At 41.0% G+C, this 27,844-nt stretch overlaps 1 protein-coding gene across 1 annotated transcript in view; it reads right to left on the bottom strand.

Annotated features, from left to right (window-relative positions):
• KLHL14 (kelch like family member 14) overlaps nt 1-27,844 on the bottom strand; it is a 59,837-nt gene that overhangs the window by 24,818 nt on the left and 7,175 nt on the right. The window contains exon 3 of the mRNA XM_069004676.1: nt 19,012-19,133. Coding sequence (XP_068860777.1) covers nt 19,012-19,133 — 122 coding nt within the window. The remainder of the gene's footprint in view (nt 1-19,011; nt 19,134-27,844) is intronic.

Raw genomic sequence — 27,844 nt, forward strand, 5'->3', positions numbered from 1 at the left:
TCCTTTCCCACAAGATATATACCTCATATGGGTATCTGAAGAAAAGCCTGGAACGCCAACATGTTTAACTTCCAGCATGCCCAATCACAGCATGCAGAAGCAGAAATGTCCACGTGGGAGCTAGACAAATACAAATACAAATACAGAAGGAAGCACAGGAATCGATCCACATAAATTAGGTAACACCAAAGGCTGGTTTCTCCAACAAAAACCAGGCAGAAATGCTTCCTTCCTAGACCTCTCCCCACAGATGAGCTCCTAAGGAAGGGGAATGGCAGACCCATGGACAATTTTCAAATTCAGGGCAGGAAATTTGACTGACACAGCAAAACCACATACTTAGGTAAAATTGGCATAGATTACTTACTTTGTAAATCTATACATAGAAGACAAAATGAGAATGTATAGCTGAAAAAAAATCCATTAATAGATGTGGACTAAATTTATGCTAATTTTCTTCTGCTTTGTATGAAAACAGTACCGCTTAATATTTTCATAAAAAGCAGCTGTGAAAAATGTGTTGTGATGCCTACTCATAACAGTCAAAAAAATTCACTCCATATGAGTACTCATACCAAAAATTTTGTCCTGTGTTCTCAAAAACCTTTTGTGGATTTAGAAAGCAGTCAGGAAACAGACGGAAAACTGCATTTCTCAAAACTGAATACCAAGCTAAGTATCACAGCACAAGTAGCTGCTATTTAAATCAAGAGGTGTCAAAATTCATGGGCTGAACCACATTCACACGGAATCACAAATAATTCACAAATCACACACTAGTGCATGGTCATGGACTGCTGACAAACAGGATGAAAGGTCATATTAATTCAAATCACTGGCCATGCTGGCACTGCAGGACTCAACATAGAAAGTAGACTAAAGTAAAGCTGTTGTGGTGAATCCCAAATACTTAAAATATACATAACAAAGTATCTTCAACTGGCTTGCATCTTTTGTTGACGACTTTTTTTTTGCAAAGAGCATTGTTCAGGGAAGTATAATCTTCACTTAGGGGAAGGAAAGCAAGGATTGAGACACAGAGTCTGCATGAACGAAACTGGGACTCACTGTGCTAGTAAACATGGCTTGGACCAGGTTCGGGTGGAGACTGAATTGAAGAATGGAATGAAACTGAAAATGGCAGGGATGGATCAGGACAGGTCAGAGGGGACCTGGCAAAAGCATTGGAACTGGAGGAAGAGACAGCAAAATCTGCAAACACAGCAGCACATACTGATCCAGAACTCTAAGACTTGCAGTCTTCACATTCCTCTGCTGTCAGCACATCTGGGTGGAACCCAGTCATGTTAACACCTCCTGGTTCCCAGGAGAACCTTTTTGCTGAAGGTCCAGTCCCATGCACACCAGAGGTCTGCGGAAACCGTCACTGCAAAAAGCACTTCAGCCCCTTCTTGTCTCAGGATCCATCATTCTTTGTGATGGCCAATGCACACATGAAACCAAGAAATAAACAATCAAGAAACCACATTATTTTTTTAAGGTGCACTGAATTTAACCCTGATCTGTTCCCCACTAGGCTTCCCTGCCTGGCCTCACAAATTGGAGTGAGCAGGAGTGCGAGGCCATGAGAAGAAGGGAAGGACTGATGTATTAGCAGCAGCACCAGTTTGGATCAGCTTGTAATGGTTGTGAAACTTCAACCTCAGCACATAATACCAAGCCATTAAAATGGGTTTAACCCAGGGTTGCTGCGGCCCTGTTTCTCTTACAGCCCAGGCAATCCAGGCCAATCCTCATGCTAGCACAGCCTCTCCTCGGAACCCCCCAGTGAGTCTTTTTAAAGCAAGAATCTGGCAGAAAAATGATCCTGAAAAGAAGAAAGTATATTTTCATTTTGGTTTAAGCTGTTTTTTTTCTACAGCTACCCATTTCTCCTGTTCTGAGAACACTAATTTACCTGTGCTTGATTTCCAGAGCCTGATATGCAGGAGCGCTCTGTGCTCACTGCTATAACAGAAGTAGGTGGGAGAGGCCATCTGGAAAGCATGGTCTGAGGGGTCTTGAAATAGGCACCCCAAAATAAAGGATACCTTTGACTTTAACCACATTGCACCTCTGTTCCTCATCTGCAAAATGGGAACAATGATAGACCGTACTCCTCACAAAGAGGATGGTACAAAAATACCACAATGAATGGCCATGAAGCAGTTGGCCTTTGTTGTTGTGAAGTCTGTGAAGAAAACCTTGTGAAAAAACTGTCTTCTGAAGATTTCAGAAGCACGTGACAGACAGGATATACCTGCTGAACAACAGAGGAGAAATGCTGTGAGCAGAAATTCAGCGCAGTCCCTTCTGTGCACTGACGTGTGACAAAGAATAGTGTGTGATATCACTGGAGATTTTATCTTAGTGCTTATGCAAACAGAGGCCGAATTAAGGTTGCAGAGGCAGCTTAATTCTCACATTTCTTAACTCCAGAGGGCTTAGTACTGCCGTGCGCCTAACACTCTTTCCAAGCTGGGTGCGAGTCCCTCGTGTGTGATGCACCCCAGGTCTGACAGACAGCTAACACCTTCCTGCTGCTTCAGCATCTCTGAATCACCCACGGAGGTGCCGCGGAGTCCGAAGTCTCCGAAGCCCATGGCCGGAGTTGCAGGGGCCCTCCTCCTCTTCCTCCTCCTCCTCCTCCTGCTGCCGCATTTCCCTGCCGCCGGCAGTGTGAGGCTAAGCCGCTAGATGGGGTGCGGCGTGCTCGGCTCCCCCCTCCCCGGGGTGAGGCGTTTCAATCATCTTTTGGCTTCAGGTTTTGAAGCCAACCAAAAAACAAAAGAGGTGAAACGCAGCACAGAAAAAGGCATAGCCAGCTTCCTCCCAAGCAGTTAACTTCTGCTTGTTCCCCGTGTTCGGCGTGAAAGGGAAGAAATCAAACGGAGTACACAGACCCCGGGGAATGCTCGGTGCATCAATCCTGGCGGATGCGGAGCTCCCGCTGCCTGCAATGGGCACGGCAGGTGCTCAGGCTTTGGCACGGGTATCAGTCATACCTGCTTTGCCTCGTCTTGTCTCAGCTCCTCGAACCCAGACTGCGCAAGGATCAGTCAGCGATTTCTCTGGCAGTCCACACACATCTGCTTTTCTACTCCACGCGCCAGTCCCAGTGAAATATAGCAGGCACAGTTCCCGTCCCCACCAATACGCCGCCAAATCTCTCTCCCTCTCTCTCTTAATAATGATCTGGAAGCTGGGTAAAAACAACATCCTCGCTTTTAACAAAGAGCACGCTTCCTCATTACAGGGGTAAGGAAGAGGAAAGAGGACGTGAGGAAACTGTGACACAAAAAGACAACTACAGAATTAAAATACTTTCTAAAAGTGTCAGTCCTTTCCAATGGAAAGACAGTGCTTTACTCAGTTATCCCTAACTGAACTGCATAATGGTGGCCAGATTACAGCTCTCTCCTCACCTCCCTAAAGAATGATTTTTTGGGGAAGGCATGATGAAGCTGAAGCACGTCTAGTCATCCACGAAGGAGCGAAGGGACTTGTATTTACCTGCATTTCCAGTGCTGCTGAATTATGCCTTCTCTCACTCTTCCCCAACAGCTCACAAGAAGAACTGTCCCTCTGAAGGCACCGTCCATCCCAAAAACACTACTTATATTAAACCTGTATATAAAATACAACCAAACACTCCTTCCCAACAACCAGTTTCTTCCAGCTTCCCACAAAAATACCAACATCCTAGATCCCCTGCACAGTACCCTCTCATGACCTCACCCAGCCTTGTACGCTCCTACAGACTCCTTCTCCATGGACAAGAGAAGGAGACCAAAACGCCAGGATGATTTTGCAGTCAGTCTTTTCCTAGTATGGTACGAATAGGGAAAAGTCCTCCTGCTCAGCAGAGGAAAACTACCTGAGAGCAGCTGCTGAGAATGCTCCTAACACAGGGCAGAAGTACTGGTAGGGGTAAGCACACCCTCAGTTCTCCTCTTTACCCCAGAAGTGGAATAACTTGCATTTTGCAGCCTGTCACAGACAATACTGTACAGACTGATTTCCCTGCCAGTGTCTCAAAAACCACCCTGAAAGAGCCACATGCAGGGGTATATCCAAGTGGCACTGCAGCACTTGAATTTGGCAGGATTACACTTTAGCTGTGAACTGGGAGAGGAGCACAGGCAGACAGATACATACCTGCCTAACTGTATGTCCCATCACATACCCTGCAGGTGAAAACTCAATTTAACTTTCATTCCTGATGAATTTGGATTTTCACAAAGAGAAGCAGATGTAAAAAATGTGGCAGAAAAAGAAGAACAAAGGAAATAAAATAAGAAAGTGCATTTGAGCTGTTCTTTCTTTAATTCATGGCAAAAATGCTGATAAAATGCACAGCACATCACTACTGGACATTAATGCAGACCAATCCTGCCTAAGGAGTTTGCAGTCTTTATATAAATTAATAAAGACAGCATATAATCCCAAGTGCAGAGCATTTGTTCATATATATTAATATGGAGACTGCTGATCCACATCTGGCTAAAATAAATGTGTTTTACACAAATTAGGTTACCACTGATACAAACAGTTTTGATTCATACTACAGAGCACAAACAGATGATCAACATTATTGCTTTGGTGTAGCACTGTGCTCGAGGAAGCCACCACTTATCAGCTGGGCTGGGGTAATTGCTTGTAGTCTCTTACAATTAGAAGAAGCCACTAGCTTAAACTACCTTAAGCACTGATTACATTGTGTAAATGAGCACATTTTACCTTACATTTGTAACCACTTAGGAACACCAGCACTAGCAGGCATTGTGGCTCAACTAGTGGGTGCTACCTCGGGGAAAAGCAGATCAGCTGGATCCCTTGCAATCCTTTGGCCACAACAGAATTACAAAAGATCCAGACTCAATAAACTTCCACAGGTGGCAAACAAAGAATAGAAACCAATTCAAATGCAATTTCAATGTAAAATGAGCTGATGAAAGCAACCTACTCTTTATGCCACTGTACCCTATTTACACAGTAATAAAACACTGAAATTTCGCACTGATTCTACATATCCCAAGAAGCAGGATGGAATATTTATTACACAAATAATTTCATTAAAATTCTGTAGTGTCCCTAAAGTCAAACTTTAGACATTAAGTCTGCAAAGACAGCTCTGTATGATCAGCTGTATGTAGGCTTCCAAATGGTAAGTCCTCCAATTTATTTTGTTTTCTGACAAAAAGTACTCTTTGGTGTTCTGCAATATGTGGAACATCTGAACGACTGCAAAAACCTGTTTGGGACACTTGCTGAGATCCATTTCACTATATCTTCACATAGAAATTCATTCTTATTGCAGCACCAGGGTGCATAAACAGTTTTGATAAAAATGAATACCAAGCAAGTTTGCAAAAATCTTGTCTTCAAATCATATTACCTTGAAGGCTTAGTTATTTGTTCTCTGGTCTACAGTATAAGTGCCGATAACCCAAAACACTTTCAAAAATTACAAGCCAGACCACTATATCCAAGACACTACATATGCTCAAATGCCCCTTCAATTGACTTTCCTCAATTTACTTTCAATTGACTTTTAATTTTCAACCGTAAGATCAAAACCTCCCATTTGAAAAACAATCAGTTGAATCACAAAGCTTTGTCTTAATATACTAAATGTGCAAGATCAGAGATAAAGTTGTTGGCAACACAGCTGATGTAACTCTGCCGCAAGTTCCCTGAAGTAATCAGAATTAGGTACTCAGTTACACTTTATTTGGGCACATGACAAAGGGCAGTATTATTGTTGTGCTCTGAGGGGACAGTCCCAGGGCAGAACTGTGAGTACCAAAATTGTTATGGTGTGGTGTAGTGATAACTGAACTGACTTCATGTTACTGACCTAGCCCCAACTGGTGTGCTCTCAAGTTCTCCTTTGTTTTAAAGGTCCCAGTTGGTCAAGGGCCTGAGTTCAGCAGGTTCTGTATCCACCAGTGGCAGGAAACAATGCATTAAAAAGGTGTATATAAATGATCAAAAATTGGTAAATTGAATATTTCTTCCCAGTCACCGTTTTTAGTATCTGTCTGTGGGTTGCTCTACTGGACAACCCCAAATCATTTTTAAGCAGAACAGACATTAAATTCTTAGTACAATTCACCCACAGATTTCACAGAGTGATATGAATTTGGTCCACACCATTCTCTTTTCTTACCTCTAACAGCCCAGACTCTCCTTTGCTTGTGTGGGATTTTTTTTCCTGCTACACTTGCCTGACATTTTTGCACCAGCCTCTGGAGGCCACGCACGATGGATTCAAGCTGTGGACTCATGAACAGCTCTGGTGTCTGCCCTCATTGTCCAACCCAACCAACCAAAACCGGCTACTCCTCAACCCCACCTGCACCCTCTGTGGGGCTCCTGACACCCAAAATTGGTGTGCAATCATTCACTTCCCACTTTAGTGCTATTTTTGAAGCCTTGCTTCTGTGAAGAGGAAGAGGATCCCCACCCCCGGCTTTGCACCCCTGGGCAGCCACTGAAGATTAACCCTGCAGCACCCTGCAAAGCCTCTGAGCCGCAGGGGAAACACAGAGCCCTCAAGAACACTTTTTGCACAATGCAAAAAGGTAATTAGGGACTTCAAGAAAGAAGAGGTAAAAAAACATGATATCAAGAGGTAGATTCATTCCCACTGAACAGCACTGCTTTGTGCCATGTAAAGCCAGCACACTTTTCCCTCAATTATTTTCTCTGATGACAATGAGTTATTTTCCAATACTGAAAGTTTCAAATGAAAGCCCTGAAGTGACTGCAACTACTTCAGGTGGGCACCAATGCTTTACCTGGGGGGGAACCCCTTTCCATGGCAGCCCTGCCTCTCTGAGGAGAAGCCAGGCTGCTAAAATAAAGCTGCTGGAGTGAAGCCAACTCATGGCTTCAGGAAAAAGGATGCTATGTCAGGGCTTTATTGATGTTGTAAATCTTTGCAGTTAAGAAAAATCAAATTTCTGAGTGCTGAAGTGATCATTTCTTGAAGCAGTGCTAGAGACAGCCTGGGAGCTGACAGGACAGTGGCTCCAGTCTTGCTGGGTGAAATATGCCCTGGTGCAGAAAGCCCCTGAAACATCCTGAACATTAACAGGACTCAAGTTGGAAGCCTGAGTATTGTATAAACCCTTACATGGGACATCTCGGCCCTGAACATGGTTTTCTTTCCTGGAGCTGAAGTTAATGGGAGCCAGTAAATGTCCAGCTGATTCCAGCAGTCGTGATTCTGCTGAATAAAACAAAGTTAAAACGAGCTTGTGCACACATTAGTGGTAATGCAGCTGGGAGACAAGGGCTGCATGGGGACTAGCCAGAAGGCTGGGATTTGGACACCACAGATCATCCAGCTCTGTGCTACTGGCTGCCACGGTACTTAAAATAATTGCAGTCCTCTGGAGAGAGTATATAGATAAAGTCTGTACTATGTTAATGCACCATCATATAGAGTTGTTTACAGGCAGTACTTAGTAAAGTACTTAAGCGTGTATTTAAACAGGCTGCTGAACATCAGTGTGATTAATATTTTCCTGAATTAGAGATATAATATGAATACATTTTTCTGCTGTTGCAGTTTTTCATTATATACACTTATAAGCTGGACATAAGGATTTTCTTTCCGTTTTGCATCCAGCAAATGAGTTAATTTGGGAGTCAAATTCTGCCTTAGTTATGCCTCCACAATACCTTTCATATGCATGAGGGCAGAAGACTTCTCTTTAATTGGACTTATTTTTTGTTAGTCTATAATCAAGAAAAAAAACCAATCTGGTTCTTTCTTTCCGATCCTGCAGCTCTTTGACATTCCTTTCATCTAATTTCAATCAGAAAAGTATCTTTTACATATGGTGTGTATGTTTGTTAAGGCTGTGCACATACAGCAGCTGCAATTCTTGACCAGCAAGCAAGCAGCTGCTGTTGAGTACCGATTGGAGCCACACACTTTGTTATTCTGCATGTAAAATTGGGGGGGGGAGGGAGGAGAAGAGAAGAAACATGGCTCTTACATCACTCATCATGGTAATTCTATTTAAATATATTTTAATGATTTCTAACAACATAATTTGCCAAGCCTCCCCACCTCAAAGTGATGCAAGCACATCTCTCTCTCAATTTTTCCTTTGCTGCTTAGCCTAGGAGGAACATTTACCATCTTCTAGTTCAAGTTTTTTTGGAGTCAAACCTTGTTTTTAATCCTTTTATATATATATATATATATTTTTTTTTTTTTTAATAATCAGAACTCAAAGCATTGGCCTACTCATATACATTAATGTCATCACTGCAGAACCATCACTTTACTTGCATTTACTTGCAGTTTCTGCTCACAAGGAAATGAGCTTGATTTAATGGTTTTAGCTACAGCCAAGAGTTGAAGACTTCCACACACCCCCCCCTCCCCAACTAAAGGTAAATCGTGTGCATTAAATACATTATCTACTTGTAATAAAATGGGAATATTTAAAATGATTCAGTCACAGATAATTTGTCGCTGCAAACGACAGGCTCGCATCAGCCACTGGCCGCTCAGGGTGTTTGCTGAGCTCAGGGAACGCTCGGGTAGGCTTACCCACCTCATGGAAAACAGATGTTCACACTGTGGAAAAGATTCCTAGTCCCTTTCCTGGTCTTAAGGATCCTGAGTGGGATCTCTTATGCCCAGCAGCTTGGGTGCTGGTCTTGCTCACACACCAAAGCCCTCACATGCAGGTTAGTCCAGGGCACTGCAGCTGGAAACCAGCCACTCCTCCATGCCAAAAAGACAGCCCAGTTTATTTCACACTTGGCCTCCAAGAAGCCAGCAGAGTGATTCTCTGGAACAGCTCTGGAGGGGCTCAAAGCCACCCCTTTTTTTCAGCCCTGGTGGTGATCTCTTCACAAGCAGAGGCAGCACAGCCATGGGGCAAGGTAGGGCAGCTCATACTACAGCTGCCATTGTTGCTCCTGCCTGGCAAATACCAGAAGACACCACTTGTCTAGACTGATGGGAAGGCATATGTTAAAGCAATTAATTAATTTGCCCTAAAAGATTGAGGCCAGGCCAGGATTTGTCCCTTTCCTAGTGCTCAGTCTGATCTTAAGCAATGGGATTTCCACTATTTCCCATGGGAGATTATTCCACAACCTAATAGATCTCAATGTCAGGAAGTTTTTTCCTGATATCCAGCCATAATTCATATCCATGAATTATGAGCTACTGTCGACATCACATCCATTGAGGCATTCCTAGAGCCTGCTTCATTTAAAATTATATGCTCTAGTTATGCAGGGTTTCTGTGTACTAGGGCAAAATGCTTTTTCTGCAGGTTAATTCATTACTATTCAATTTGTTAACACTTTTTTTCTCAGTGTGAAGTCATTCTGCAGTTGCATACCCTGTATAGTAGCACAACCCCCATTTGGGAGTAGAATCACAATATATAAATATGACAAAACAACATACCAGAACCCATCCCTGTAAAGACATATTAGTCTGTTCCTGCAGATACTCCAGCATTCGGTTAAATCAAAGCAGTGGCTCATACAACACCTGGTATGAGACAGAAAGCTTAGAAAAAACCCTCCTCAAGTATGTAATAAATTTCATTTCTGTCTTAAACAGAGGGAAGGTAGGGAAGTAGGGGGGGACAGTATAGGGAAGGGGAAAGGGATGGGGAAGGGAAGGGAAGGGAGAAAGGAATTTAAGCTGTGACAAAATAGAGGAAAACTGAAAGGAGAATGACTTCCTATAAACAATGAGCCTCTACAACACAGTAAGAACATACAACAACAAATGAAGTCAAGGATGCAAAATGTTTACTTCTCACCACTAAAGCACTTCTCAACACTAAAGCACAGAAAAATGGAGAAAGCTAAGGCAGGCTTCAGGAATCTATACTGCAAATAATTGTGTACAAAACACTTCTAAGAAGGAAACTGCCTTTTAAGAACATTTGAGAGGAGAAAATTCGTGAAACGTACCAATTTCTCAAAGAAATCTGAGGATTTCAATGAGTTTTTTATTGTTACACTTTACCCAGCTAGCAGTGTTCTGCCATCCTGTTTGCAACCCATTTGTACATAAATGCCACATTTGCCACTGGAAAAGGGAATGCTTCCCAAAGCAAGAAACTAGAAACACACCTGAGTTCATTTTCATCTCCATATGTGGCTAGCTCCCATTAATGCTACATAAATCCCAGAGCAAACAGGTAAGAATAAACACACAAATTTTACCTGGAAGCATCTGAAAAGAAGAAAGCAATGTTTGCAAAGAGCACTGAACTTGCACAGTAATATATAATTTTGTGTTAAAGTTATTCAGATGGCTGATTTTTTTAGAGACAGTGGCCAAATAGTATTGAGGGACCTACACAAACAAGTCTGGTGAGAACATTTTGGTGATACTTCCATTCACTAGAAATTATGTGAATTTATTGAAATCTGTATCCAGCCAGGTGGGACACTTTCTTTGGACAGAAGACAGGACAACACAGCTCCCAGTTCCTACTGGACCAGACGTGTGTACATAGCAGACAGACAATGCCATAGGCTGAGATGGACTCAAAATGTTGCAGAGCCTCCAGGTCAGCATTATGCCTACATATCTGCACTCTGGTGATCACCTGGTGAAGTCATAGCAACTTGTCATTTGTAGGTAGGCAATTTCTGGTTTGCAGTTAGCCTTGCACAGCTTGACAAAACTTTCTTTGGTGGAGCTGTGAAATACCCATTGGGACATATATGAAGAATTCACAAGCTAAAAAATTGTGCTCCAACAGCAACCCTCTTCCACAAGAGATGTTGAGAAGGGGCGTTCTGATATGACTATTATTCTGCCAAAACATTTGAAATAATTTTTTTTCATTTTGCTTTGGAACTAAGAAGTAGAGGTTGCTGCAAAATGGAACTGTCATCCTCAAGACATCTGTAAAGATATGTAACTCAAGTTGAAAGATGACTTGGACAAAGGTAAGCTCTGTGAGCCAGGAGGAAGGCTTTGAGTCAAAGGTTCTGATGCACTGGCAAGGATACAGCAAGGAGTGGAATCTCCAGGAGCCAGCACCTTTCTTTGTAAGGTGTCCCCACAGAAGCCTGACATCAGCATCTGCTGTGAAAATGGCACTGATCACAGGGTAACTCATCTGTCTTCCACCTGCTGCCTTCTTACTCAGCTCTCCACTGCCTCAGTGCCCTGCCTGGGGAAGGGCCACTCCTCAGTGTTTTGGAAGGAGGTTGTGTCCTGTTCTCTCATCCCACTCAGGTTTCCAACCACAAAGGGTCCTTGGCTGAGCACATGCAGGGAACAGGACATTTAGGTAACACTTCTCTGGAAGTAACTGTTTGCCAAAGGCATTTCTGAGGATGAAGATGAGTAGGCAAACTCAGACATCTTTGTATATGCAAGAGGAAATGAACATCCTGGTTTCCACAGAGGTGGGTGTTCACAAGTTCATGACAAAGGGCAGAAAGTAGCCAAGAGAAGCTGAAAGACTGTTGAGGGCTTTAGTACAAACAGACAGTGCAGTGATAAGAGTCATTGTTTCAAAGATACACCATAGCAAGATGTGTAGGGACCAGGAACACTGGAATAGAAAGCCATTCAGAATCTACAACACACCACATTTACAAGTAAGGCACAGGGAAAAGAGGAAACAATCAAGTAACACTTGTGTAAAAGGAGAAGCTGACAAGATTGCAATCAAAAATAAAAATGTGCACAAAGAAGGCTGACATTTCTTGAAAGTTATCTCAAATGGCAGTGCAGAAGAAAATAATATTTAACACATAAATAAAGCAATCATTCTGAGAACCCACTACGTTTTCACCCACTATGTTTTACTCATTCTCAGACTTCTGTCTTGCTCTCAGACACGCAGGCGTGCGCCATTAATGGCACTTGCACAGTTGAACTCCCACGCATCATCCTCAGAATGGGAGCTGTGGTTAACCTCTGGTATGTCACAGGTAAAAAAATACTCTTCACTGTATTTCTGTTTCTCACTTATATATTCTTACTTCCTTGTAGGTGTAAAACATGTGGCTTGTTGGCAGTGTGTATGACCACCTTGAATCAACCTCCTAAATCCAGGCTTAAAGCTGGATAGTCATACCAATCAGTGAAGTTTTCTGTGTGTGAATCTTTCTTCCTTTGTGACTGTATTTTCCTGCTTTTGAACCCTTTAAAAGGGTCTAAGGATGGAAAACATAGATGGAATTTATGTTTAAAATTAGTTTTCAGTGCCATCCATGTGTTTCTTTAAGGAGGATACATATAAGCATGTGTATATGTGTACATGTACAACTTCTACATACATGTACCACACATTAAACCTGTCTAGTGGGTAATATAAAGACTACTGGCTTAGCAATATGCTAATGCTTGCTCAAGCTTTTCAGTGCAGTGCTGAAACCATTCTTGACACAGCACTGAAGCAGAAGCTGCATCATCCCCAACTGCTGGATAAATGGAGTAAGAGAGATGAAATTTATCAGGGCTGCCAAGAACTGCTCATCAAGACACATTCTTTGACTAACTTAAGTGTGCACTATTCTTCCAAGTACAAAAAAATAAAAAAGGAGGAGGAGGAAGAAATTAGAACAAGCATTTATCAAGACAACCTGCCCATCTGATTTGACACATTTTTTTTGCAAACAGCACTTCTTTTATTCAGTTACAATTGATTTGGGGTAAATTGAAGGAGGAAACCTTTGCTTCTAACGCACTGCCATTCTTCAAAAAAGTAAAAGCTTTACAGTGAAGGAATGTATTTATTTGAAAGACACCTAATTTCCAAAGGGACAATGTGTGCCAGGCATCTAGTAGTACTCAAGCTGACACTTAAGCCTTTGAAAATTTCTTCCAAGAACCTCTGATGTGAGCTATAATCATACTGTTAGTCTTATAAGGAGCCAACCTGGAAAATAGAAAACTAGATAAAACACTCCAACACATGAAGGATTGAGAAGTTCTCAGAGACTCCAAAGACATTTCAGAAAAAGTGAAACATGGGTTTTGTTATTAATTTTCTCAGGAAGGACAAAGTATCATTCAGTGTAGGAAAGGCTGATACAACTGAGCACCACAGAACTGCCAAAGAAAACATGGATGGAAGAAAGAAATATAACCTATTCCAGCAGAAACAATGCAGGCTGGGGAGTGGAGTGACCTGGGTTCTCTGATGCTGACTTTGAAGCAAACCACTCTACGTTCCTTTTACTTGACTTCCCTTTGGATAAAATACATAAATAATGATGTTCAAAGGGTTTTGAGAACCATCAGTATGCCTAAATGCTGGCTGACGTTCAAAATATTGTTACTGAAGATGGAGGACTGCTGCACTGTCACAGAACATATTCAAGGGAAATTTAAAAAGTCAAAATGACAGAAATAAAACATGTTGTATGCAGACTGGAATACCTGCAGGAGACTGCTTCATGTAGAAATGAAAGCACAGCCAACCTGGGGAAGGAAGGAAAAGGTGGACTGCCTTTATCAGAGCAGCTAGGATGGAAAGGTTTCTGGCTGCTCGTCATGATCAGGGAGTCAGAGGAAGATGAGTAAATGACAACTCTTTAACACTGTGTGATTGCTGCTGGCAGGAAGGAGAGGGATTGGGAAGGAAATCAAAGTGCCTGATTCATTGTTTGTCTTTACACATTGACCAAACACAGCAGACTTAAATACACCTAGCAAAGGGCAGGAAGGCCAAGATAAACAGAAAAAAAGACTAAGGATTAGGAAGTAACCTGAGGAGAAAAACTAACCTGAAAAGAGATGCTGGTCACCCTGAATAAACTCTCCAGTCTGGCAACTTTCTGGACATTTCCCTGTCTTTCCTATACAAATATGAGACAGTTCTCATTGGACAATGATGTTGGCTTTTACGCTGGATTAAAATCCAAACCTAGTGCAATCCCTAAGCATAAATGCATTATGCCCCATACATATATTTCCCATTATTGTGATGTTCACGGAACTCTCTCTGTGGTTCACCCAGATGCTGTGGTGAACTAGGGAGGTTAAGGAATGTTAACTATTAACATCTTATTAAATAACGAAGTACTGATATGAAAACTGTATCTGCTGCAGCTGCAGCTTCACATGGATGAAACATGCCATATAAGACTTTAGTAATGCTTCCAACATTTTACATTTCGTGCTTTATAGAAAAAGGTATTTTAGATTGAAACAAGGAATCGTTGTATATCTAGAAACCTGTAAGACACAATTTCTCTTCTAGTCATCACTTCTAATCAGACAGATGGATAAATTGCTATGGAAAAAACCACAAAAAATCCTCACGTAAAACAATGACTGCATCATTTTTATTTATTTCTTGCATTCTCTGTTCACATAGCAAAAAATTTAATTCCAGTTAGATCATTCTCTTGTGATACTTTTTTCTTTCATTTAATATATTTTTAAATGCTTAGAAGCATTATGACAGAAAGGCATGTATTTTTTTGCCCTGGTTTATACCCATCATCCTTACCATTACAACAAGACAAAAGCATTAAAGTAAAATTAATCATGTCAAAAGATTTTAGCAAAAAACAAGAGAGACCATGCATAAAGCATCGCTTTGTCTACTGTGAAGTCACGCTCTGATTAAAAACATATAATGAAAGTGAAAGTAATACATCATTGCCTTAGCAGTAGGGTTTTTGGGAAAGCTACGCAATTCTGAACACAAAAAATCTTTATAGGCTCTGGATTTTGCAATGATTATAAAATAATTCTAACAAATAAAACACTGTTTCATTTCCTTAAAGTTTAATTAATCTTAAACGTTGCAGTTAAAACAACCAACCAAAGGAGTTCTAGAATTAAACACGGACTCCTGGCAGGACCATAACTGGTAATTAAAACCCAAGCAGCAGTGCCTGGTTCTGAGCAGTGAGGCATGAGGTGGTGACACAGAGATCCCCTCACTGCCCCACATCCAGCAAGTAGTTATGAAGACTGCAAAATATCACAGAATAATGAAACCCCATTAACTGAGCAGAACTTTTGCAGTTACTGAGGACTGTCATACACCCATCAGCTGTTCCATTTCTGTCACTGGGCAGTGGTAGCCTGTTGCTGCTACGTGACCTATGTAGTACCCAGTTAAAAAGGGAACTGGTGTTTGTGCACACGTAGGCGAACCTGAAAAGAAACCATGCAGTGAGGATATTCGCTGTACTTTGCCATAAGTCTAGAAAAGCCTCTACTTTGCTCCGGCACAACTGTGCAATAAGTGATTCAAATTAAACACCAACGTGCACATTATGGTGTGCATATTATTATTTATAATCTCAGATTAGGATTGTGCCTGTATGAAGCAAAATTATGTGGTAAAAATGTTTGTAGAATGCCCCTTACTGCCTCCTTTTTTTTCCTCTTTATTCTGCCTCTATGTTGTCAACATAGAAACAATAACTCTCTGAGAAACACCAGATAGAAAAAATACACAGTAATACTAGACTGTGAAAAATCTACCGATCCCCTGAGCCATAGCATTCTTGCCTATAGATGATGACATTAAAAAATTGGAAATGGGTGCATGCTTCCCCTCCTCTCCTGGGTCTATGAACAAGGCAAGTTGTTTTCCTGATACCTTTAGAATTACTCCCATTAGTACTGATGCATTTGGTGCTTTGGCTATCCAGGCAGAGAGAGGTGGGCAGGATCCCCTGCCAATAGATCTAGTCTTGTCTAGGGAACAAAATGAGATTGCTCCTCTGCTGAGCTGTCATACTTGATAGCTTGTGCTGTTCCACCTGCACCTGTCCTCGCAGCTCCAGCTGCAGTGCCACGGCTTGCATGGAGTCAGTAGTTCCTGATGGTTGATCTTCTCCTGTTCCTTATGCATCACACAAGGCAGGACACAGAGCCCTAAGCTACTGAGTGCAGAGAAGTGAGCCACTCTCTGTGCTGAGAAGGAAGAAGGAAACAGGCAAGCAGCTCCTTCTCAAATGGGTCCGCAGGCCTCGATGAGTAAATTCTGGGGCTACTCTCAGTGGAGAGTGACAAGAGGAGATTCAGGCTCCTCTCATCCACCTCCTCTTCAATGGCCCTGCCACTGCACCCAGGATTAAGTGTTTCCAAGCTTCTTTCCCAGCCCCCCTATCCCCAAATGCCACTAGCACAGAGAGCAGAAAACGAGGAATGTAAATGGGTTTGGAAGAAGGGAGGGGGAATTTCTGTGCACATTTACATTGGATCAGTAAGCCTCTAAGTGCAAAATGTGGCATTTTGTTGGTGTGTGGGGGAGCCTATTGGCGAGCAGAAGGTTAAAGAAAAAAACTTTGTAATAGGAGGAAATCAAAAACACCTAAGGCGATAATAAAATAGAACATCTTACAATATCAGACTACAAGAAGTGAAATTCTTCCCATCACAGAACCTCATGAGCAGGACATAGCTTTTACTCTGTCCCTACTCACTTAGGAGCAAACTCCTCATTTGCACTGACAAGTTGAGAGTGAACTGCAACCTAAGGGCTGACAGCACTACCTAAGTAAGTGAAAAAAAAAAAACAAAAAACAAACCCAAACAAAAAACCTCCCAAAAAATCTGCCTTTGCTGCTGATTGTGTATCTCTGATAAGACAACTGTGGATTGAGAGAGAGGTAAATGGCTAAAGAAAGAAAACTTCTTCCTAAATTGCAAAAAGTACATGATAAATAAAGATAGAACTATGCTCTTAAATTCACACACCCCCTAAATGTCACAGTATGTTATTACCACACCATGGCTGCACTGAACTACCACTATGCTGTGTAAGCTTGCACAGTTTGTTGTCTTCCCTAAGACTTCTCAGTCACAGTTCTTCAAGTCCCTGCACTCCTACGCTGTAGAGTTCTCCAGTGTTTCACGGAAAGGACAGAAGTTCTACTTGGACTTGTCTCCCATTCCCTCTTAAGGCAGAAAAAAAAAGGGGACACTTGAAACTCTAATTTCAATTTGGTTTTTTTAAAGATAGTTATTGCTACCATTCTGTGAGTAGTAAAACATTTTCTAAGAAATAATGCTTGTTAATATTTTGTCTTTTTCAGTGCAAAAAGACAGGCATTCTCCTCTGTGTTCTTCAAACTTTAGCCCAGGCCAAGAGGGCACTCTTTTCTGGCAGGATTTGCAAGAACAGGATTACCCATGTCAAGAGAGGGCTGTGTATTTGACAGCTGTTGTCTCAGCTGACACTGAAACAGATCCTGGGACCTTGAGGACTTCCAGTGCTGAGCAGTGAGTGCTTGAACCCGAGCAAGTCAGGACCGTAACAGATGCTTTGTTTTTTAACCACAGTATAGAATGTTATGTGCACTAACTATAACAGAAAGATAACTTTTCTTCCCTATTTCTTAGAGGTAACACAGAAAAGACAAAATTCTCGACATAAAATTGTTCTGAAACGTCTCTCAACGCCACCACAGACAGTGGTGTTACTCCAATACTAGAGACGGACATTTAACCAGAGCATTTGGCTATCCCACCTCTGGGTAGTTTCCCACAGTCTTGGAGACAGCAACACAACATAAATAACCAAGAGCTGAGTAAATTCCATTCTTACAAAATCTGACAATCCGCAGCTAGTTAAGACTCAGAAAAAAGCTTTTTATTTTAATTCACTTGAGAGTTCAGATCTTGAAGCAAGAGATCCATTCCTCCTGCCTCTCCTGTTGAGCCACTGGATTATACACAGAAAACAAAAAAAACACCTAGAAAATTCTGCCTTAGACAGTATCATTGATTTTTCACTGACTTACCATCTTCAGTATTTTCTTAGAAGTAGTGTATGGTAACTCATTATTCTGAAAAATGTGAAGCGTAATATGTTCCCTAGCACAGATGCTGTAGACTTTTATAATGTGCCATTCATACAACCTTCTGTGATTGTCATTCTTACACAACACCCTCAACTAGGCCCAGGTCATCTATAACTAAACAGTCTTTATGTGGCACCACTTTGTGAAAGGCTCCTAAATCTTCCATGGGAAAAAAAACAACCTGCAAAGGCATTATTTCAAGTCCTGCATCATAGCAATTTTAAAAATTTTTTCATCCTAACCTGTGCATGTAATATTAACACAGAGGTACACCATTACAGGGCTTTGGATAAGAGAGAAGAACAGAATTCTATAAAATGTATTTTACTGGGGGGAAAAAAAAAATCAGGTCTAATAGGAAATCCAGGTTTTACCAGTTGTCCAGTTTTAGAAGTATGGCTTTGATTTATGGATCAAAATTGCTCATTTATTATTTTATCTATACTGCTTTGGGCAATTTTGACAGTTAAAATTTAGTTTTATTGACCAATGCAGCCAGTTTAGCCACAAGGGGACTAATGCACACACAGCCTGCTGCACTCAAGAAGCTATGATTTGATTCCATGACCAAGTCAGACTGGGAATCGCAACCAACATAACAATAAGTTCCAAATCTCGATGCTCGAGGCAAAATACTTACTCTAAAACACAATCCACTATTAAAAGAAGGTGGGAAAGAATTTTGTGATAGCAGCCTCCATGCACTGTTTATTGTAGCTGATATATTCCACCAATGCTTCTGTCAGCAATGGACGCAGGGTAGTACAGAGGAAACCTTTCTTTAATGATTGTGGACAACAGATAAAGCTGGAAGAAGGAAATGAAAATGCAAAAGAGAATCAAAGGTGTGCTCTAGTACTATGGCTTACCAGGGATCTGACTCTGAAAAAAAAGTCTTGAAAAAACTGCCTTCTTTTTTTCCTAAACCAGATTTTATTCATCTATACATAAATATGCATGGGTTCATGTTGCAGCTTGAAAGACTTACAAGTTTACTTAAAAAAAACTTACTGGAATGATTTTAAGCCAATGTTAATTTAGGCCTATCCTATTATAAAATTAGCATCTTCTGCAATCTCAATTTATTGCTCCATTGTGAAGCCCCTTGTGATACATAAACAAATCTCTGAAGAGAAACAAATCAATAAAGTGTCTAATTTGATTAACCATGTTTTTAAATTCATCAAGACAACTGTACAAAAATAAACCACTTACTTGTCAGTATTTTCCACGTCTTCTTTTCATCATCATAATACTGAACCAAATTGCTGGGTAGCCGGTCAGGTCCAGGAGGCAATCCTCCAACCAATAACAGCATTTTCTTATTGGAACGAATTCTTCACCCAAAACAAGAGGAAAGATGAACAACCACATTATTGAGGAGTATTTTTAGTGGCAACAAAATCATAACCATCAAAAGAATGTTCACTGCTTGCAGTTTTCTATTTCATTTTTTGTGTTTCTTTTCCCAATCATGTCTCAACAATCTCTTGAACCAAGCAGAAAAATGATCAGAAAAGCTGTGTATCTCTCTACTCATGGAATAATAAGCTTCCTTTATGCAATTTGTTAGAGGTTCATTCTAGAACGACCTTTTTCTTATATTATCCCTTTAAATCATCACTCTTTACAGCTGAATACACATGAAATGCTCTGGAGTTGTACTAAGGTTAAGCATTAAAGTTGCATGTCAAAAATCGTATTAGTCAAAATCATTATTATAAGCCATTCTACACTCAAAGAACCTTGAAAAAATTAAGGTTATGCAGAGAGTTTGTGAGCCAACTCTTTAATCACACACAACTTCAGATATATAGTTTAGTACAATTAGCAGCACTGGGCTAATGGTTATGGGTTAAATGCTACTTACAAGCACTTTTGTTTGTTTAATTTAGTCCAGACTCTTGCTTTCATTCTCCCCCTCAGCTCCCCCCTTCTCTTTGCTCTCCCCCTGTGCACCACTGGCTATAGCAACACCAATTGGTAAAAATGAGACTGTGATGTTGTTGTGAGCCTCCCCAGAGTGGAGCCCTGCCAATGCTTGCCACTGATCCAGCGGCATGAACCTGCTCAACTGTGCAAAGTCACTCTAATTCCCTCCCTCTGTTTTTCTACCTTCTCCCCCAGGGGGCAACCACTGAAAGGAGTGACTACCCACCCATCAAGAGCTGGCAATTCGCTGCTATTAACCGTGACCGTGATTCCCAATCTGCCTGGCAGTTCTTAAGAACAGGACTGCAATGTCTCATCTGCAGTAAAAGTGGTTATCTGCACCCTGGCCTCCAATGCTCCACCTGATGAACGTACAATTTCTCTGCAGCATTAAGGGATTTAGCACAATTGTAAGGGAAAACTGGAGGGGAGGCCCAGACCCCCAGACGAGCCCTGATGCTTTAATAGTCACTTCGCATATAATTGAACTTTCACCAGTTATACTTAGCTTGGGTGAGATAACACTGAAATAAAGGTCTAGGCTCAAAATGTTAAGTAGGAAGGTGACATAGCCTGGAAAACATCCATCCATATGAATGACTGTGCAGAGGGACCATGCATTTGACGGAAAGCACCCTGGTCAAACACCATTTTTACAGGCACGACAACACCCGTGTAGCGCTCTGTGTGTCAGTCTGCAGCAAACAGCCCTGGCCAAGAAAGGCACAGAACACCACCAACCAAAGCCTACCACCAGAGCTGCACATGGAGGGGTCAAAGCACCACCCAGGAGCTCCAACCTCAGCAGTGCACTCTGGCAGTGGGAGCTCTATGACTGAGGCACACCCATGGCTGCTCCAGCTGCTACATAGAATGTGAGCTGGTGACCCAAGGATTTACATTTGTAGCAGGACTGCATCCTCTCTTGAGGAGAACGGGCAAAATGAACTAGGTTGTGCTGTAGGCATGCACCAACCACGAGGAACATCCTTCCAGAAGGGAACACACAGCTGAAGGCTTGATCCACACAATGCTCCAGAATAAAATTTGTCAAATGGCTGTCCGAAAGGCAACTACAGATTACAGATTCATCTATGACAAGGATGGCCAGGGAACTACCTGGCATATAGCCTTGTCTGTTTTCAAACAGATTTAGGGCTCAGGGAAGGTCATGAATTGAGAGTGGATTAAACAAAACCCTCAGTGCAGGAGCAGGAGTTAAGCCATGGGGGCAGTGACACTGTCCCATGCTGTCCTACCCCTTGATTCTCTCCCAGCTTGGGGAGAGCCCCTGCAGTCCATCAGTCCTTCTGACAAGCCAGCCTTTGATGCCTGCACTGCACCTGCAATGTGCTGTCAAATGATGACTGTTACCTGCCCAGCAGACTGTGGCTGTGTAGGATATCAGGAACTGTCTCATGATCACTGTCGGCACAGACTCCGTAGTGAGAGGAAGCTCTGGGGAAAGCTTACTAAAGCACTGCCAGCATCTTTTAACATTCAGTCTCCCCAGTAAAGTTTTTAATGAGAGAACATTTGATAAAAACTATGCAACATGGGAGTATGATAAACTGGTTTTGGTATGAGTTAGGGATGACTGCACACGTAACAAGTGGCAGAGCAAACCAGAGCCATAAGTCAGTTATGCATGGCCATCCCTAACGATAGAGAATAAATTGTTTATTTCAACCCTCCTGTGTTGTATGTTATATCACAATCAACTCCCTGTGTATTGTAAAATTCAGAATGCCCTTGCAGGTTTACTTGATAAAGGAGTTTATTTTGATTTTCATCTTTCATCTGTAAAACTCCCTTCTAACTCCAAAGCACTGTGAAAATCCAATGAATGGCCAAGGCTCAATAGTTAAGGTGAAGAATGAAATGTCAGATATAACTCTGAGTTTCCTGACTTTGGCAGTTGCAACTATCCTTAACATTACTTTTTCAGCTAAACCGTCTGAGAAGCTGCTGTTTCTTGAGAAGGAGCAGTGCTGCTATATTGGTATGCTTAAAAAATACTAATTTTTTTAATATGTTTAAAATGGGAAGTAGCAAGAACAGAGACTTTTACTAAAAGTTTAATGAGAACTTAATAGTCAGCAAAGCCTCTGCCAAAAGCACAGGGAAATCTCACATGGCAAAGAAGAGATGGATACTTATACTCAAAATATCTAATTCATCTATATTGAGAGCTCTTCCAGTGAACCAAGTAAAGATAATACAGTGGGCTAAAGATAAGCAGGTTTTAAACTGGTAAGTTTCCCTGGAGCCAGTTCTGGTTTTTAAGTTTTGATGTGAAATGCTGGAATTCAGGTTTTGAAAAATTATTTTCTTTATTATTTCATATTTATGTTTCATATTGCACTAAGCAGTACTGTTAGAATCCTACAATATATTCTATAATATGAAAAACGGGTAAGTGACCACTGCTTACACACAGAAGATTTTCCCAAATATTAATAAAAATGTTATTCAGTGAAACCCTGTGATGAAGACAGGATTTAAAAATATATGTAATACATTGAGCAAGATAAAGCTTCCTCCTTTCTTGTATTATTACATGTTTGCTATTTGGATAACTCAAGATTATAATGTGAAATGTTCTACATTATATCTGACACACTCTTATTTTTTCACAGTCCTTATTTCACAGTGTAATGTACTATTCAGTTATATGCTGGGGGGTTCACAGTGTCCCCAGCAAGGATTTTATGATAGTCTTGTGTTACAATTAACAGCGGTGGGTCTTGGTCAAGGAAGGCTAAACCCTGGACAGGCAGGCTGATGTCATGGCAAAAAAGTTAAGATACATTTATCCACATGTTATCTTGAAAGCATTACTTAGATGCCAAAACTCTAGTTCTCACTGATGAACATGCACATGTTGTTATTATTCGGCACACACTTTGCAGTTTCTGTTCTGCTAAGATTTTAAAACACTTAATTCACCTTAATTAAGTTCCTGGGTACCTCATGTGGTGTGAAATTTATTTTGTCTACTTACAGGACTGGAAACCAAAGTGTATTTCAAAGGCAACATTTTCAAACTTGTGTGGCTTCCCTCAGACACATAAACCCAGGAATTTGAGTACTCACAGAAGTGGCTTCATTTTCAGAGATACCCATCAACAAAACTAAATCCTACTCAGTTCAAAGGTAGCAGCAGATGCCCATCAGCTCAAAAACTCAGATCGCTAGCCCATGGTCTAAACTAACCATGAATATTCATGGAAAGAGGCTGTGCCCAAGAGAGTTTATAAACTCACAAGAAATCAGCAGAAAAGGCTGTAAGAGACCTCAATACTCCTGACAACCACTCCTACTCTTTTGCAACCTTGATAGCCTCATGTTAATAGAAAATGCATGAATGGGAAATACTCTTCTTGTACATTGTTTTTCTTTATTAACATATCCATCAATCTTCTACTGGTAGGTTTTCCTTATCTGGGCAATTAGTAGAAGTTCATTCTACAAAAGCTGGCAAGAAAACAAGCCTCAACAACAGGTTTGCTCCAGACTCTTCCAGTTCTTAAACAATGCACTAAGGCTCTGCTCTCTGCATTAGGGAACGCAAAGAAAAGAATACAATCATGAAGGGGCAATCCTGTGGTTCTTAATGCATCCAGTGTAGTGTTACACATCAGAAAGAAAAATGCAGAGACATACAGGTGATCACGGTCAGCAGTGAAAAAAATAAGAAAAAGAGTATTCAACTGTATTTTATTCTTAACTTAGGGCTACAGTAATTGACTATCCAGAATTCTGGATCATTAATTATCTTTTCATATAGGCTATCACCATGGCTTTGAGTATGGAGAGAGCCATGTAGCTCTTCAGAGCAGGGACTTGACAGCTATGATGGCATCCTTGCTCCTTCTTCAGTGCCTGAACTTAAACACAGCAGAGCCAAACTGAACTTCAGGTGTTTGCCCACTGAACTCAGGCACAAACAAAACCAACCATAAGACCAGCACAGACCCAGCAAGGGCAGGGGAATGCGTGGTGAGTTTTACTTACATCCTCATATTTCATAACATCAAAGGATTTGAGGAACTGGAGTCTGACAGTGATACTGTCAAAGCAAGTAGCAAGAATCTCAGAAAAGGGGGCTGTTTTAACCTGCAGCAGAAACAAATTATTTCAGAGAGGTTTAGATACCAACCTCGAGGCAGTAGACAAACAGATATACACTATCCCAATCAGCATTTCAGTTGCAGACCTTTTGTTTGTTAGCACCAAAAACTTAATTTCATCTTTGGAAACCAGGATGGTCTTTAGCAACCCTTTTCTTCTCAAAAGGCATCTGAAAGGGTGCTGTGTTCAACAAAAACATAGCGGACAATCTAGTTGCAGCCTGCAAATCTGAACAAATGTTGCAAGCATCCATTAGCCCACGACTGAAAAAAATGTTTTGCCATCAAGAACATGGGATGTGATCTTCAACAATTACCTTCCCAGCTCCTGGATGGGCATTTGAGTGCAACAAAAGTGTCATATGAAAACTGCTTATTTCAATGGATTTTGGCTTCCATAGTTGACTGCAAAGATAGACATGATTAGTAACACAAGTTTAATAGAGAGGAAATCTAATTATCCAGGAGTTTAACTATGAACTCAGTGAAAGCCATAAGGTACAATGTAAAATTTATTTTGGACAAAGGAATTGTATGAAGTTTTGTTGTCACATAAAACAAATTAACAAACATCATAACCTATAGGTGAATAGGCATCCAGAATCTCTTCCTAACCCTACAGAACTGCTAGAGGAAGGACCTGAGTTCTCACAGTCAACAGACCAAGTCCTGCAAAATGTCTTTCTCCTTATGGATAAAGTACAGACAAGGAATATCTTGATTTTGTCAAAATCTAAAACACAATAAAGTCTCTCGCAAATTATGAACAATAAATTATTTTGTTCTTCAGTTCAAAGAATGTTCAAAAATTTGCTGAATGTCTGAAAGTTGCTTTATGAATGGATTTTTTTTTGCCTCTTGTAATTTGCATCTATTGCCCCAGGCACCCATGAAAGAATGTAAAAGAACTTTCTAGAAATACTAAGAACCCAGAAACCAGTCTTATCATGAAGATTTTGGTTTTCATCTTTTAATTCTCAGTGTAGGCATGCTTGGCAGAAGGCCTCAGTTTTCACTGCAGCAGGGCTCACAGTAATGTTCACTGAAGATGATGCTCATTTAATACATGTTGCTGACCACTGACAGAATGAAGTTTAGGAACATAAATCCTAATCTGAGAAGGATTTGCTGCAGACATTGATTGTTGTTTTTGTCCTCTGAATCTACTAGATTTTTTTTAAATTTTGTCCAATACTTTAAAAAAAGAAAAAAGCATAGAAAAAAATTAGTTAATGTTTGCTTTAAAAATAATCATTCCTTTTCCTTCTAAAACCAGAAGTCTAAGGGTAAGTGAATGTTTTATCTGACCGGCCACACTTAACTGTTACAAAGTTACCTTATAAGTCAAAGGTTCCTTTATTTCTAAAGCTGGCAGGCAATTTTCCATCCCCTGCACTAAAATAACTTAGAATCTGCTTGAAGCTCTGAAAATCCAATTTTTCTTTATGAATCCAATCCCACTACTATTAGTCTCTAAGTAAATCTTTAAGAGTTAGCTTCCAGCTTTTAGCTGGAAGATTTTTTAAAGTTAATGTCCCTTCCTTTTGGGGTAAAAGCCTCTGACGTAATAGGCAGCTTAGGGGCGGGCAGCTATCCTGAAGGAGTGACATCTATCAGCAGTGCTCCTTTGGGAAGAACACAGAGGAGAGTCCTTCTCATCTTTTCCTCCTTGTATTACCAGACATGAATGCTAAAGATATCCTTACTAGCCCCACACTGAGTATCTGGAGCATTGTAAGGGATGTGAATTCAAAGGAATGTTACTAGCAAAGCAAATTGGTGAATGAGACACAAAACCTCCTGTGCATGAATCTTATAGGCAAAACTATGCAAATAACTGATATTCCTCACTGATGGAAATTCTAAAAAACCTTTAACTAATTCCTTTTATCCTGAATGTTAAAAAAAAAAAACCAAAAACCTCAAAGCTAAGTGCTTTTGCAAATTGCTTTCCCTTCCTCACCTCGTTTTGTTTGGCCTTTTTTTGGGTTTGGTTTGTTGGCTGGTCCCATTTTTTGGGTTTTTTTTTTGATTTGATTTTTCCAACAGAGGCTGTAAAATGGAAATGCTTTATAGAATGCCTCAAAGTGGTCAAATCCTCTTTTGTTTTATTTCCTTTCCCTAGGAAATTTCAACCAACTCTTGTTTTTTGATTTTCAGACTGCAGAAAGTCAAGAAAGTCCTTTTTTGTTTGATTCTGTATCTGATGTCCATGTCAACAGAAGGTGTCTTCATCAGAGGCTGTGTTCTCTCCAGCTGAGACTCCTTTTCCTTAGGAAGCCAAAGGAAAGAAATACACCTTGCTGCCAGCTCACCCAAGGTATGACTTGTTACCTTTTCCACTGGTTTGTTTGTTTGTTTGTTTTTCCTGAAAGAAGGCATCAGTTGGGGAATGCAGGAAGAACCAACTGTGGCACCAACTTCTATTTACTTCCAGCTTCACTGCAAACCGTCTGCTTCCATTGAACTTGGCAGCTGACAATATTTGTTCAGTTTATTGTCTGCTTTCCAAGAATACAGCAAGTGTTGACTACCAAGTACTAGGCATGACAGTCTTTAAAGAAAACTTCAGGGAGGCAGGAAATATGAAAAATTATGGCAGGAAGGATCTACTAATAGTTTTCAACTTTCCATCTTCTTCAATTTCTTTAGATGGTCCTTTGGTAAAGCTGTAATACCAGATAGAATCTGTTTCAAAAAAACCAACGTAAGAGATGTTTACAGAGCAGGAGAGTCCAGCTCAAACCCTTCTTTTAGGATTCCTATTAACTTCCCTGCTCAATCTTTTCAGGCCATGCCGAGCAAAGGATAATAACAAACCTTGCTCTGACTTACAACACAGCTTGGATTTTTAAAATACAGGAGTTGTTTGAAAAGATGAAATAGTGTTTTTACAGATTATATGGATTTTTTCATAACATGAGTTTAACAGAACCAAAGCTTTCTCCTGGCAAACTATTTTCTGTTGATTTTGTGTTCTATGTTAGCTTTCCTCACTCCCCTTGCCCCCAAGGCTCACTGTGCTTTATCTTCAAATACAAATCCAAACAATTACACCATCACAGCTCTGTTCCATTTACTGCTCAGCAGTTACAGACTCAGAACCTCCATATTCTTCTGCTATAAAGAAAAAGCTATAGTGACCCCAGGCCACAACATGCCCCCTAAGACCCTCTCCTTTCTATCTCCTCTCTCCACATGAAGGGGATGCACATCAGGCAAAGAGTGAATAGAAAAGTCTCAGACCAGTAGCCAAGACAGATATGTCTGATGCTCACCATCATCCTACAGCACTTTGTTAGTAAAAGGTATACCCTAAGTATAAATCATTCCAGGAGGATTTTTTCTGAAATGGGACTTCCTTGTCTAGGAGGGTCTGCACCACTCATGAGCTACATACTTCCCAACAGGACAGAGGTGGATTGTGTTGCCAAAGGATGAGCAAGAACAGCACAGGAACTCATGGAGGACAGCTCTGCTTCTAGGGACTTGCATGACTTGCAAAGCTGCTGCATAGACTGTTGCAGGTGGTGGAAAGGTGCATTTTTGCTACAGCATTTGAGGAAGAAGTTCCCATTTTCACAATAGGTACTTTGTCATCAGTTTGAGTGGCTTTGTAAGATTACTTGTTTTCAAGCTTAGTTTAATTTTGCCTCTAGAACAAGGCATTTTGAAACCCACTGAAAGATTTCCCCTTGGAAAAAGAGTTTGGAGATGCAGATGCAGATATTTGACGCTGCTTCAAGTGCTAAAAGGGGCAGGGTGACAAAGCCAAGGAGGAGCACAGTTCAGAGAACTGCAGCAGCCTCTAGAGATCCAAGCAGAGAGGTCTGGAGCAGTGGGGATTGGGGTGTGTGAGGTCAGGAGCCTGGTGGGAGGCGCACTTGGGAGTCCACATAACAGCGGATTCAAGAGAGGGGCAGATGGAGGTAAAGTTCAGTAGATTGGATCTGGGGAAGAGCCCTGTCATCTAAGGACATAAA

Source organism: Aphelocoma coerulescens, chromosome 2, assembly GCF_041296385.1.
Source record: "Aphelocoma coerulescens isolate FSJ_1873_10779 chromosome 2, UR_Acoe_1.0, whole genome shotgun sequence".
In the NCBI taxonomy this organism is placed as follows: domain Eukaryota; kingdom Metazoa; phylum Chordata; class Aves; order Passeriformes; family Corvidae; genus Aphelocoma; species Aphelocoma coerulescens.